At 38.6% G+C, this 13,623-nt stretch overlaps 1 protein-coding gene across 2 annotated transcripts in view; it reads left to right on the forward strand.

The window, feature by feature from the left end:
• nf1a (neurofibromin 1a) overlaps positions 1 to 13,623 on the forward strand; it is a 114,763-nt gene that overhangs the window by 49,697 nt on the left and 51,443 nt on the right. For both annotated transcript variants that reach the window (XM_059331950.1, XM_059331951.1), the window contains 5 exons: positions 6,543 to 6,701; positions 8,560 to 8,657; positions 10,053 to 10,199; positions 10,294 to 10,440; positions 11,121 to 11,231. In XM_059331950.1, coding sequence (XP_059187933.1) covers positions 6,543 to 6,701; positions 8,560 to 8,657; positions 10,053 to 10,199; positions 10,294 to 10,440; positions 11,121 to 11,231 — 662 coding nt within the window. The remainder of the gene's footprint in view (positions 1 to 6,542; positions 6,702 to 8,559; positions 8,658 to 10,052; positions 10,200 to 10,293; positions 10,441 to 11,120; positions 11,232 to 13,623) is intronic.

The raw sequence follows: 13,623 nt of genomic DNA on the forward strand, positions 1-13,623 counted from the left end.
ATGTGTTGCATGTTCTAATAGAAACACTTGATTATGTATGAAAAAAGCTGACAAAGATGAAAACGAAAGACATTTTCACCATAATTTTAGTTAGTTTTAGTTAGTTTTGTAACCTCACAATACAGTTTCAGTTAGTTATTGTTTTTTTTTTAAAAACCTGTCGTTTTTATTTTTATTTCAGTTAACGAAAATGTTTTTTCAATTCTAGTTTTCGTTATTTCGTTAGTTTTCGTTAACTATAATAATCTACACACACAAACACACACACATGCACACACTTACTGTACTCCTGCGCCCAATCTCAGCTAACATGACTTCATAAAAGACATGAATGGTCTTTAGATGAAATTTTCTGATAAAGCAGCCTCTCTCTCTCTGTCTCTTGCTCTCTCTCTCCTAACCCTCTGTTAGAGCACACACAGCCAGATGGCTTGGTGTTGTTTTACAATAGTTGAATACTTATCTCTATCAGTGGTGGAATAAACACTTAGATCCTTTAAGTGAAAGTAGCTATACTACAGTTTAAAAATGCTCTATTACAAAGTATTGTATTCAAAATGTTACTTGGGTGAAAGTACACAATAATAGCCATAAAAAAATTATGTAAAGTACCAAATGTAAAAGTACACAGAATGGTTGATTTCAGATTAAAATATATTAATATTATTGGATGAATGTGTTTATTCACTTAAGCCTTGCAGCTAGTAATGATGGAGCTAATTGTAATTACTTTTAGGCTTCTTGCATCCAGGGAATTAGTTTTGATGCACTGATCACTGTGAGCTCTGGATGGAAATGAATCACATACGTGCTTAGTGTCCCAAAAGCCTTTCAGTCCAACAAGGGGTAATGCAGCACCCAATGCGTTACAGTGGGAATTTTACAAAACACCTTCTGAAACCATGAAAATGATTAAAAACAAGTATTGTATGAGATGTTCTGCTTGTGAGAAGGTTCCAGTCACTTTAAATGTTGGAGATAATGTTCAAAGCTGCTGTGAGGCCTGATGTTACATCCAGAGGCAGTCTTCTTTATCTAGCATGTTGAGTAGAAGTCCATTTAAAAAGTCTGTAAGATATCAAAACAATTACCAGTCTGTTTCTGTCATTTCAACTTTTGGTATTTTATTTTATTTTAGTCTGGAATAATCCCACCCTTTTCTATTTGTCCTCTAAACTAATTAAAAGTTGCCAATTCATTTTTGAGAGATATTGCAGATGTGAAGGGTTCAATTCATGACAGTTCATAAATTCCTTCAGTTATTGAGATGATAATCAGCGAGTTGTATAACTCACTGCGTTTACATGCTCAGTTTAATCGAGCTGCTTAAATATCGATTTTGGCGTCTAATAGGACTTCTGTCCTTGTCCAAGTTTACATGCAACTGAGAAAATGTAATAACTGACGGGAACGTGTCCTCCTCCTCAACACTAGGTAGCTATATGCGACGTCTCAGCAGGTTAATATGGCGCCCTTTCCGGTTGACCTCAGTTCGAGACTTTGTGCTGTCACTACTGACCAGTGACAGGCTAATGCGAGTGGCTAATCTGACAGGCTAATCTGAGCGGCTAATGCGACCGGCTAATGCAACAGGCTAATGTGACCGGCTACTGCGATCGGTTAATGTGCAAGCTGCTAATGCAAGCGGCTTTCTTGGATGTTTTTGTTCCTGGGTCATACGCCAGCGCGGGGGAAGAGCATGCAGAGCATGCACACATGCGTTGTCTTGTCATACATGCCTGTAAAAATCCTATTCCAATCGCATTATCAGGGTGTCCTAATCAGAGTTTGAGAACTCCAACATTAGCTGGACTAACATGTTTACATGCACTTCAGTTGTCCACTCCAGTGTCCTCCTCCTCAACACTAGGTGGCTATATGCGTCGTTTCAGCAAGTTAATATGGCGCCCTTTCTGTTGACCTCAGTTTGAGACTTTGTGCTGTCGCTACTGACCAGCGACCGAATGCGAGTGGCTAATCTGACCGGCTAATGTGACCGGCTAATGCAACCGGCTAATGTGACCGGCTACTGCGAGCGGTTAATGTGGGAGCTGCTAATGCGAGCGGCTTTCTTGGATGTTTTTGTTCTGGGGTCATACGCCAGCGCGGGAGTAGAGCATGTACACATGCGTTGTCTTGTCATACATGCCGGCGAAAATCCTATTCCAATCTCATTATCTGGGTGTCCTAATCATAGTTGGAGAACTCCAACATTAGTTCGACTAACACGTTTACATGCACTTCACTTCAAGGCAATAATTTGTTTTTTTTTCAAGTGTCATGTAAACGTACTGACTGTGGTGGCATATTCTCCATTTTGCCCAATGGATCCTGGATAACATTATTCCATGTACTTTGTCATGCCATGCAGTTGTGCAGCAGCTTGTTGCCCGTACCAGGATCCAGTCCTGTGTGAGGGGAGAACAGCAGCATGTTGGGCTGCCACATGTCACTGTAGTACTGCCGTCAGTAGCAGCAACAGGGGGGTCTCTCCGGCTCCTCTCCAGACCCTGTTGCATCCCTCACACGCCTAATCAGTCCTCGCCTCAATCCTTCAGAGCTGCTATTTAACAATTATTTGGGGCTCACTATAGGTCAGTGATGCACCTTAATATCAAAGCTCTCATGTTAACACTCAGTCACGTTGTTTTGATACTTGCTGTATTTTGTATTTTAGAAATACAATCCTGAAAGACAAATTAGCAGCTGTCAGTACTTTCTCTCCACAAAGCGTGTATACAGGAGAACACTGCATGAACTCAGGGCCACTGCTAGTAGCAGTCAAGTTTGCCCTGAGAAGTGCATCAGGGTTGTGCTTTTAGGAATGTTGTTGCCAGGCTACTTTGGCGCACCAGTGGCGCACTTGGACATGGGCTGGGATCATAAAGCATAGTCCTGAGGAGTAATACATGGAGCAGGAAGAAATAAACTCACTTTTGCAGTGCTTGTACACAAATATTTGGATATCTAGAATGTCTACCAACCCAAAAGCTGTGAAATACGACAACCCAGTCAGTGTTTTTTGGGCTTCCTAGGTCAGAAAATAATATAAATACTTAACATGCCCTCCATTTGAGTATCTCCAACCATGGTTCCTAAGCCAGTCAGAGCTGGCTATGCCTTTTCTGTATGAAGGCTTAAAGAGAGTCGTAAAACGCAGCATTTCAGAACATTGGTGAATACAGTGATATTTAAAAATAATTTGCTTTTTGAACATTAAAGCATGTACACATGTCCAATTAGAAGCTTTTAGTAAAAGCATGAACCTGAAAATGAGCTACATAATGATGATGCACTATGCCTTTTTCATTGTAATGATAATAAGGATGTACACACAACCCCATATTTCCAGCACCCACTCCCAGAAAAGATTCTAACGCCCCTAGTCCGTTCACTCTTCAAATTTGATGCACTGTATATAATCTGCTTCTTGTCCAAAATAAGATTTCCCTCTTCATTCTAGTGATATTTTTACTGATATGAATAATGACTAAAACTAAGGAAAAAGTTGTAATAAACTGTTATTAAACATTAATCTGCACTTCTACTTTTCTATAGATAATTGAGAAATAAAGGATAACATGCATTTTATTTTTCAACTTAAGATGACTATAATATAATATATATATATATATAATTGGTTGCATAAAATCACCATCTTAGTTGTTTGCCCTAGCTCCTTAAATATAACCTTATGCGTTGCCATTTAGCTTAGATCATTTTGGGTGACCCAGTTCTTAAGAGCAAAATAATTTGTGGAACATAAAATAATAGCTGAATTTATTGTGATTGAAGATACCAAGACCCCTTTTTAGGGCCAGGGAAAACCAACTGAACACTTCAAACTAATTGTTGGAGTGTAGATTGACCATCAGTCTAGTCTCTTGTAGAGATTTTGAAGCTAAAGTGGTGGTGCCATTGGCATTAACAGCTGTTGTTGTTATTATTAACATTAGCACTAGCAACTTTGCCGTAAGCTAGCCAAACACTAACATTATGCTGTCTTAGGGCTGGGCAATATATCGATATAAAAATATATATCGACATATTTTTAAATGTGATATGGAATTAAACCATATCGCATATATCGATATACTTCAATTTTTGTTCTTTCTTTATATATAAATGCTGCCCTTACTAGGGTTTGTCATATTTAGTTATTTTGTCATGTTTGTTATTCTTTTCTCATATAAATATATTTATTTCAGAAAAAGATTGGCCTGTTTTATTTCATAGGCTAATTTTATTTAAAAGATTTTTTTATTAAAATGTGCACTTTATGGAGCTTTGATTCTTCAAAAAGGTACTTCAGTAATGCAGTATTTATGTTCACTTAAATAAACGGTTTCAGTTAAACTACTTGTGACATGTAATATTTGGCTTTGACTGAACATTTGCTCTGACTTTGCCATAAAAATATCAGGATTTTTATCGTATATCGATATTTATCCTAAATACATCAGGATATGACTTTTGGTCCATATCGCCCAGCCCTATGCTGTCTCATATATTATCGCTAACTATATACTTTTATTGAAACTCCCTAGTTTGTGTTTACTCCTGTCGATTTTTTCCTGTCTCCTTCCTGCAGTAATATCTTAATATTTCTTGATTACTTCATCTGCACTTCATTTCACAGCAAAATTTTCGTTTTGTCAGTTACTTCTTGTCACATCATCGACTTTTGCATATTGTGGTGGCTGGGTTAAATTGACTTTATGTGCTGTCCATATTCTTCAAGGTGAACAACATTGTCATCTTCTGTCCCATTTGGCTTTTTCTTTTCTTTGTATTCGCTGTGTTGTTCATTTTGGAGAAGTTGGCTAACATTACTGTAATGCTGTCAAAGGATGATGATGTGAGTGAAGCGTAACCTTGGTAACTGAAGTGCACATGTGTTAGGCTGTCTCCCAGGTGTTGAGACTAAAGCGAAGAGGCTTTCTGCAATGCTCCCAAATGAACTCCTGAGCTTAGAGAAATGTTTTGCATAAGGGACAAACCTAAGTTTGAACTTGACTTAGTTTATGCACCCAGCATTGGTTCTTGCTGCAGATCTGATTATCCACATTAGAGATTTTTTAACTTTTTGGTAACACTTTATATAAGGAAACACATTAATTAGTTGCTTATTAACATGCAGATAAGTAACATATTGGCTCTTAGTTAGTCATTATTAAGTAGTTAATGCCTTATTCTGCATGGCCTTATTATACAACCAGTAAGCCATTAATTAAGAGTTTTCCCTCAATAACCTCTGAATTAGTGCTAATTAGTAAGGGAGTTGTTGTATATGAGTTACAATCTTAAAATGCTTTACTTTGTATGGGCTTAGATGATTGGATTAGGCTTGATAGATTAACTTTGTGCCAATGTTATCTCCCAGTGACCAACTTGGTAGAGTAATGATTGACATTACAATCTACCAATCCTCATCCAATCATCCAAAAGGAGCCAGCAGTCACGTCAAAGGTCTTGAGAAGGTGGCTGTTTGCCGTTTCCATGGTTTCGTTCATCGCTATGTAGAGACTTATAAAGTCCATACAAAGTAAAGCATATTACGATCATAACTCATATACAACAATTTTCTTACTTACTACTAATAAGCAATAATTCTGAGGTTATTGAGGGAAAACTCTTAGTTAATGGCTTACTGGTTGTATAATAAGGCCGTGCAGAATAAGGCATTAATAACTACTTAATAATGACTAATTAAGAGCCAATATGTTACTTATTTGCATGCTAATAAGCAGCTAATTAATGTTGAATTTGTGTTCCCTAATCTAAAGTGTTACCACTTTTTAAATTAATTACTTTTTTTGCTAAACATCCATCATCACCATAAAAAAATTATGGAAATTCCTGAAAACATAGATGTTCGTCCCAAAAAATGCTTCAATTAAATTGACTGATGGGGAGTTAGAGGGACAGATTGAACTCTTGGCTGGACTGTTCTTACTTTGTAACCCCTCTAAAATGTCTCACACAACCCTGCATTGGTTTCAAGCAAGAAGCGATGTGCAGGATGTCATATTTTTAGATTTTCCCCTATAGGACCCTTTTACTGCTTTGCACCACAACTCATGGCACTATAATCTGTCATTTGCCTTTTTTTCTGATGACTTCCAGTTTTCATTCTTCACCAACAGAGAGGAGACATTTGGGTTCCCTGTCTTGCTCTTCCTCCAATTCTTTCTTTATCTTGGGCTGTAACTGGATTCAGAACCTTTCTAATTCTAGTTACAGCCCAAAATGAACCTGGATCTCTTCATATGCCCTTTTCCATGGCTCCTCCTTGTGACCATGACATCTTTTATTGTTTTGGTCATGGCTCACCTTACTCTTGTTCTGTTTCACATATTGATACGTGTTTATTTTGTTATTCTGATCACTCCCTCCTTTGCTCTTTAATGTACGAAAATCCATTTTTAGAATTCTTCCTTCCCTTTTCTCAAACCTTTCTCTTCTGTTCCATCTGTTCTACACGTCCCCTTTGTTTTCCCCTCCTTTTTCTTCCCTTGTTCCCTCCATCCTCCTTCACACAGGTGGTGAGTCAGCGTTTCCCACAGAACAGCATTGGTGCGGTGGGCAGTGCCATGTTTCTGCGATTCGTCAACCCGGCTATTGTGTCTCCATATGAGACCGGCATCTTGGACAAGAAGCCCCTACCCAGGATAGAGCGGGGTCTCAAACTCATGTCCAAGGTAAGGCTGGTCAATATGTACGGATTGTGATGCAGCTCTCTGGAGGGAAACTTTAAAAAGGGTTGTGAAACCGAATGTGGCTGGGGAGAGGGACGTCTGGAATGCCCTGCTTAGCCTGCTGCCCCCGCGACCCGGCCCCGGATAAGCTGAGGAAAATGGATGGATGGATATGAAACAGAATATTAAGTCATACAGTTGCGTGATTGTGTTTGAAAAATAATCACATAGGATAAACTAAACCCACTGATGTATTACTGCTGCTTATTAAGCAAACAACTACCAACAAAAGCTATGAGCTTGTTCACTTTGGCCATTTTGACACAAAAGGCCTGTGGATGTAGGGATTTTAGGATACTTTATTAGAAATAAATGATGCCTTACACAGCAGCACTATTTTTTCTCTCAGATATTTTTATTGAATATTACAATTTTTATCCCATCACATATACATACATGTACAAACAATGTACATTTTTCATAGTGTTCCAACATAAACATAAACATCTCTCCCCTCGCACTAGCCACGCCTACAAACCATTATTCCTGAGGACTACTATTCCTGGAGTGTTATAGGGAATTGCTGGAAGTCAAATATTGAGTTGAAAGACAAGCAAATAATAAGAAATAAAATAAATAAGTTAACAAACAAACAAACAGGCTAAATAGATAAATAAATAGAGGTGGATAAGTAGAAGAAGGCAAATTGAGACATTTATTGATACATCAATATTTCCCAGCATTGATTCTTCAGCAAGACTCAATGTGGCCCTATCTTCCTACATCATGCATAAACTAAGGACCCAGGTCACTCATTTACATGTACTCCTCTCACATGGTGTTATCAGAGTTAGGTTCACAGTTTGAGTTCCCACAAGGCCTTGCGTCTCGAATAGCAAGTAGGTCGCCGCCTACTTCTTGCCCCACCATGACAGGAAGTACCAAATTTCCTTCACATAATGAAATTACCACATTTATAATTGGTAGTGGTTGAAGGAATTTGGAATTCTTTTCATGCTGATTATCTTATCCAAGCCCAGTACCTACCAGTCCATAAATGTGAAGGATTATGAAGAAAAGGCGTCGTGAGGAGGTTTGGTTTCAGGCTGAAATCAAGCAGTTCTTTGCTGATTTAGTTGCAGGCTGATTTAGAAGAATGAGGTGATCTGTAGGAGTCATACACGCTGGGCATAATGGGACAAGAGATATCTGGCTGTTCCTTGTCAGAGAACCAAAATGGGGTGAAATGCCATTTTGGGAGGTGAATAAAAATGCTGCTGCATTTAATCCACATCAGTTCAAATTCACAAATGAACCCAAGATTCACACGTGGCGAGATCCCAACATGGAATAATGGAGAAAGGGCATAAAAGCTTCAGGCCGCCATTGTAAATAATAATATGTTCTTAATGACCTGCCTGGTTAAATAAAGGTGAATGAAAAGCTAAGTGGAAGCATTCATCTCAAAATCAACTGTCACCATGGTTGCAAAAGGGCGTGTTTATATATCCATAAAATCTGCATCATCCAAGGAAAACGCTATGCAAATATCGTTTAGTTATGCCTCATGGTTCTTGAGTTAGCCGAAATGTAAAGCATTTAATAACCAACCACATGATGGCACTACTGATTACTTGGTTAGTATATTGAGCATAGCACCATGGACCGAAGTTTTCCCACCCCTAACATCTGGTAGCCAGGCATCATCGGCAACTTTTAGATGGAGTTGCTCATCTAGAACTAAATATAGCAGTAAAAAAAATAAGAATGACTGTTGTTAGTGGAGACCTGCTTAGACTTTCAGGTAGGAATGTTGTTAGCAATTGTTAATATGCATGTTGTATTTTGTCTGTTCCATCAGATTCTTCAGAGCATTGCAAACCATGTCTTGTTTACAAAAGAAGAACACATGAGGCCTTTTAATGACTTTGTGAAGAGCAACTTTGATTCAGCCAGAAGGTAAGTTGCATGGAGCGTGATCTCAACAACTCTCATTTAGTCCCACAGAAATCCCAATCCGCCTGTTTTCCTCACACCTAATAACTTTAGAGACTATGCAAACTATAGATGGGGGCAGTAGTGACCTAAAAGTGAGAGACCGGATGGCCAGATAAATCTGATTGCCCATCCTTCATTACCACCACTGAGATGCCAGCAGATAAGACTGGTTGCACTTAGCAGCTTTGAGGTTTGACTGTGAGAAAAAGAAAACACTGATTTCAACAAATCTCCCCTGAAGGAATAATGTGTAAACAAATAACTAGCTAAATAAATAAATAAGATTGTCTTCAAGTATTGCTTTTGGTCTCCGAAAGAGTTAAAACTAGAGGCTGTCAAGATATGGACCCATGACACTACCAAGGCCTCTGGCTTAGCTGCTATTAGTTTTTATAGTATTAACTAGGGCTGGGCGATATATCGATATATTTTTAAATGTGATATGGAATTAGACCATATTGCATATATGGATATAGTTAAATTTTGTTCTCTTTCTTTATATATAAATGCTACCCTTACTAGGGTTTGTCATATTTAGTTGTTTTGTAATGTTTGTTATTCTTTTCTCATATGAATAAAAATATTTTTGGCCACATGATGCTCTAACATGTTTCAACAGACCACAATTGACCCATTTAAGCATTTTTAGGCATATTAAAATTTGACCATTTTTGACAAAAATAGACATACTATATATAGTATGAGTGTTTTTTCGATGGAGTCATTTTTGGACATCCCATAATGTGGTAATTTATTGCTATTTTTTAACAAATAGTTCTTGACCCATGAGTCCTGGGATTCGAACCAGCGACCCCTGTGGTAACAACCTGATTTACCTATTCTATTTCATAGGCTATTTTTATTTAAGATATTTTTTATTTAAATTTGCACTTTATAGAGCTTTTTAAAAAAAAAAAAAACCTATTATACTGTACTCCTGTTATTATACAGTATTTATGTTCACTTAAATTAACGATTTCAATAAAACTACATGTGACATGACATATTTGACTTTGACTGAACATTTACTCTCACTTTGCGATAAAAATATCGGGATATATATCGTATATCGATATTCAGCCTAAATATATTGGGATATGACTTCTGGTCCATATCGTCCAGCCCTACACAGTCTCGCCTGAATTACCTTTGGGACGAAGTGATAATGCCGCTATGTGCCTAATTTGACCGAGTTTTTGGCTGCAATTTTTATGGGTTGTTTCTCTGTGAAGATTTACTTAGTTATTTTCATGCTTTCACAAAACTTGTGACCTTGCCTTCAAGTAAAGCAGTGAAGTGCTTGATGAGTATCTTCTGTCTGTAGGCTGATTGCATACTCTCTTTTCTCCACCACAGGTTTTTCTTGGACATAGCGTCTGACTCTCCGCCCAGCGACACCGTAAACCACAGTCTATCCTTTATCAGCGATGGTAATGTGCTGGCCCTCCACCGCCTGCTGTGGAACAATCAAGAGAGGATCGGCCAGTACCTCTCGAGTAACAGGTCAGAGTAGAAAGTGAAGCACAACACCAGTGTTTTTCCATTGTATTATCTCATGATTATGAATTGATCATTAACCCACTAATCACATTTCCAGAGACCACAAGGCCGTAGGCAGGCGACCTTTTGACAAGATGGCTACCCTGCTAGCTTACCTGGGACCTCCCGAACACAAACCTGTGGCCGACACTCATTGGTCCAGTCTCAACCTGACCAGCTCCAAGTTTGAGGAGTTCATGACCAGGTAACATTCCTACAGGCCTCTAACAAAATGTCTTCTTAAAACTTGTTTCTCAAGGTCCTCTGTCACATCTCCGAATACAAGCGAGTGACTCCATTAGGGTCCAATCCCCTGCTCAGCCTTATATGCTCATTCTGTAGCTCATTCTGTTTTCTGTAGGGGGGGGGGTTTCAATAGTATGTATTGTGGCCATGTAGTACACTATATAGTGAGGATACAGTATATCATCTATATCTGAGGCCATGGTTCTCTACCGGAAAAACGGTGGACTGTCCCCTCTGGGTGGGGAGACAGGTGCTGCCTCAAGCAAAAGAGTTCAAGTATCTCGGGGTCTTGTTCACGAGTGAGGGTAGAACGGAGCATTAAGAATGTATACATAGAAATAGTAAGTATTCTCACTGATAGACTTGTTTGCTTATGAAGGTCATATGAGGCAATATTATTAAATTGAGTGTTTAATAAGTAGTCAAAAGTTCCTTATAGGGGCTTTAAGAATTGGAGTTCATCACTGTTTTTAAATACATATTTACTAAATCAGTGAATATTGGAAGTGCAGAAGTACAGATTTCCCTGTTGGGATTGAAAATGTATTTTATGATGTGTAATACAGCAGCAGTAAGCCCTAATTCCTGTTAAATGAATGAGGGTGAGATTGATCTTCAGCTTTCTGGTTTGTTCTACAGGCACCAGGTCCATGAGAAGGAGGAGTTCAAAGCATTGAAGACCCTCAACATTTTCTACCAGGCGGGAACCTCCAAAACTGCCAACCCAGTGTTCTACTATGTGGCCCGCAGGTAAGACCTGGGCTTACAACTTTAATCTCTCCTCATTGTCAGCTTTGCCTGGTGCTTTTTGGTTTTTCATATTACAAAGTATTACTTACTCATTTTTATGCATTTCTCTGAAAAGTGTATCAATGGGGGTTTAAGTATAACTAAGCAGATAAGTGTAAATATCACTATTGATCATAGCAGCCTAAGGAAACATATAACAACCAAAACAGATTCACATTCGGTGGAAAATATTTGGCATTTATGGAAAGTCTGCATGTTACATTGTATGTAGTTAAAACAGTCTTTAGCTGGAACAAACAGAAGCAGAGGTTAGGATTGTGTATTAGTGTATCCTCTAGATTTCTAGAATCCTGCCTAATAGTTTTCGACAGATCACAGATATCAGCACCAAAAGAACAGGTATAGCATCTGTTCTGTTGGAAAAGGACATCAGACTTATCGTCATTTAATTTAAAGAAGCTTTGGGACATCCAGGATTTAATATCGGCAAGGCAAATTGTTAGATTTGCTAGGCTGCAGCGGTCTGTGGTATTTACGACATATATAACTGAGTGTTAAAAATAGTACAGCACGTCATAATTTTGAATAACCAGACCAAGAGACAAGAAGGGGGCCAAGAATGGAGCCTTGAGGGATACCGCAACTCAACTGAGCCTTTGAGGAAGAGAGGCTAAAATATAAATTGAGATTAAATTAGTTTCTCCAGTATCCAAGATAAAAAAAGACTATTTGGATATTTGTCTGTCGTTAGTTGAGGACAGGTGGTCCAAATTAGGTTTCTTCCTCAATGGCTGAACAATGCCATGCTCACAGCTGTGTATGTATGCTCTATGTTGAAAAGCTAATGCTACACTGCTATGCTGGCTAAAATGTGTGAGAAGGTGAAGCAGTAGGGAAGAAGGAATAGTTGGACAGGGGAAATGAGACTAATTCATATGAATGACATTGAAAAGTTGAATAATACCTATGACGTATACAAATTTGTTGTTTGTTGAAAAGCAACACTACACTATACTACTGGCTTACATGTGGAAAACAAGGTGAAGAAGTAGAAATAGGTGGGAATGTGTAGAATATTTGCTGAAAGTATGAATAAGTAGAGAAGACTTGAAACAATGCCTGAAAAAGTAAAAAAAAAAAAAAAAAAAAAGACAGAAGGCCAGTTTGTGTGCCTGTCTGTATCTGTGTCTAAACGCATTTCTATTTTGATAACCTAGGTCCATCCCTAGTTCCCTGTTAACATTCACTGACTGCGGGGGGCTTTTATTTTTGGAAAAAAACAAGTCTCATCCAGAGCTTCCTGTGAGGATACAGCAACTCCATGGGGCATTTATTTAAAAAAAAAAAACATTGCTAAGTCCCTGCTATCATACACTGATAGTTTGTGTAAGCAGGCCTCTACACACATAACTGTCAGTGTAAACAGTAGAACATAGCATTATACAGCATTGAATAAAAACATTTTACTATTGCATATTTTTCACCTTGGCATTTACAAGGTGCACCTGAATGCACGCCTGTCAGTCCACCATAGAGCGTGACTGCAATTTTAAAACGATGGACAGAAATACTAGATGCCCCGATAGCAAGTGACCAATCATTGATGAGTCATATTGGCCGATAGCAATCTTTTTATTTTCTTTTATTGTTGTTGATACCGTTGCATGCATACACCTTATCCTGGTTTTTGAACACCACTGACTATGTGTGAAGGCTTGGCAGTTACTCAGTACGTTTACATGACACTTAAAAAAACAAATTATTACCTTAATCTGACTATAACTGGACAACTGATGTACATGTAAACCTGTTAGTCCGACTAATGTTGGAGTTCTCCAACTCTGATTAAGACACCTAGATAATGCGATTGGAATTGGATTTTCCCCGCATGTATGACAAGACAATGCATGTGCGCATGCTCCCATGCTCCACCCCCACGCTGGCGTATAACCCCGAAAAAAAAAAAAAAAAGCGTTAGCTGGTCACACATTAGCCAGTCACACGTTAGCCGGTCACGTTAGTCAGTTGCATTAGCCGGTCAATAGTGACGGCACAAAGTGTCGAACTGAGGTCAGCCAGAAAGGGCGCCATATTAACCCGCTGAAACGACGCATATCGCCACCCAGTGTTGAGGAGGAGGACACATTCCCGTCAGTTATTCTGTTTTCTCAGTTGCATGTAAACTGGGACAAGGACAGAAGTCCTATTAGACGCCAAAATCGATTTTTAAGCATAGCTCGATTAAACTGTGCATGTAAACGCACTGACTATGGTGACATGGTAACAGTAATGATGGTAAAGCATCTCACTGCTGTAGCGACAAGGACGTTTTGTTTTGTGTAATGAAAGAGTTGAATATAACAGCTAGTTTAGCTGGTAGGATGCATTATAA

Source organism: Centropristis striata, chromosome 4, assembly GCF_030273125.1.
Source record: "Centropristis striata isolate RG_2023a ecotype Rhode Island chromosome 4, C.striata_1.0, whole genome shotgun sequence".
Taxonomy (NCBI): Eukaryota; Metazoa; Chordata; class Actinopteri; order Perciformes; family Serranidae; genus Centropristis; species Centropristis striata.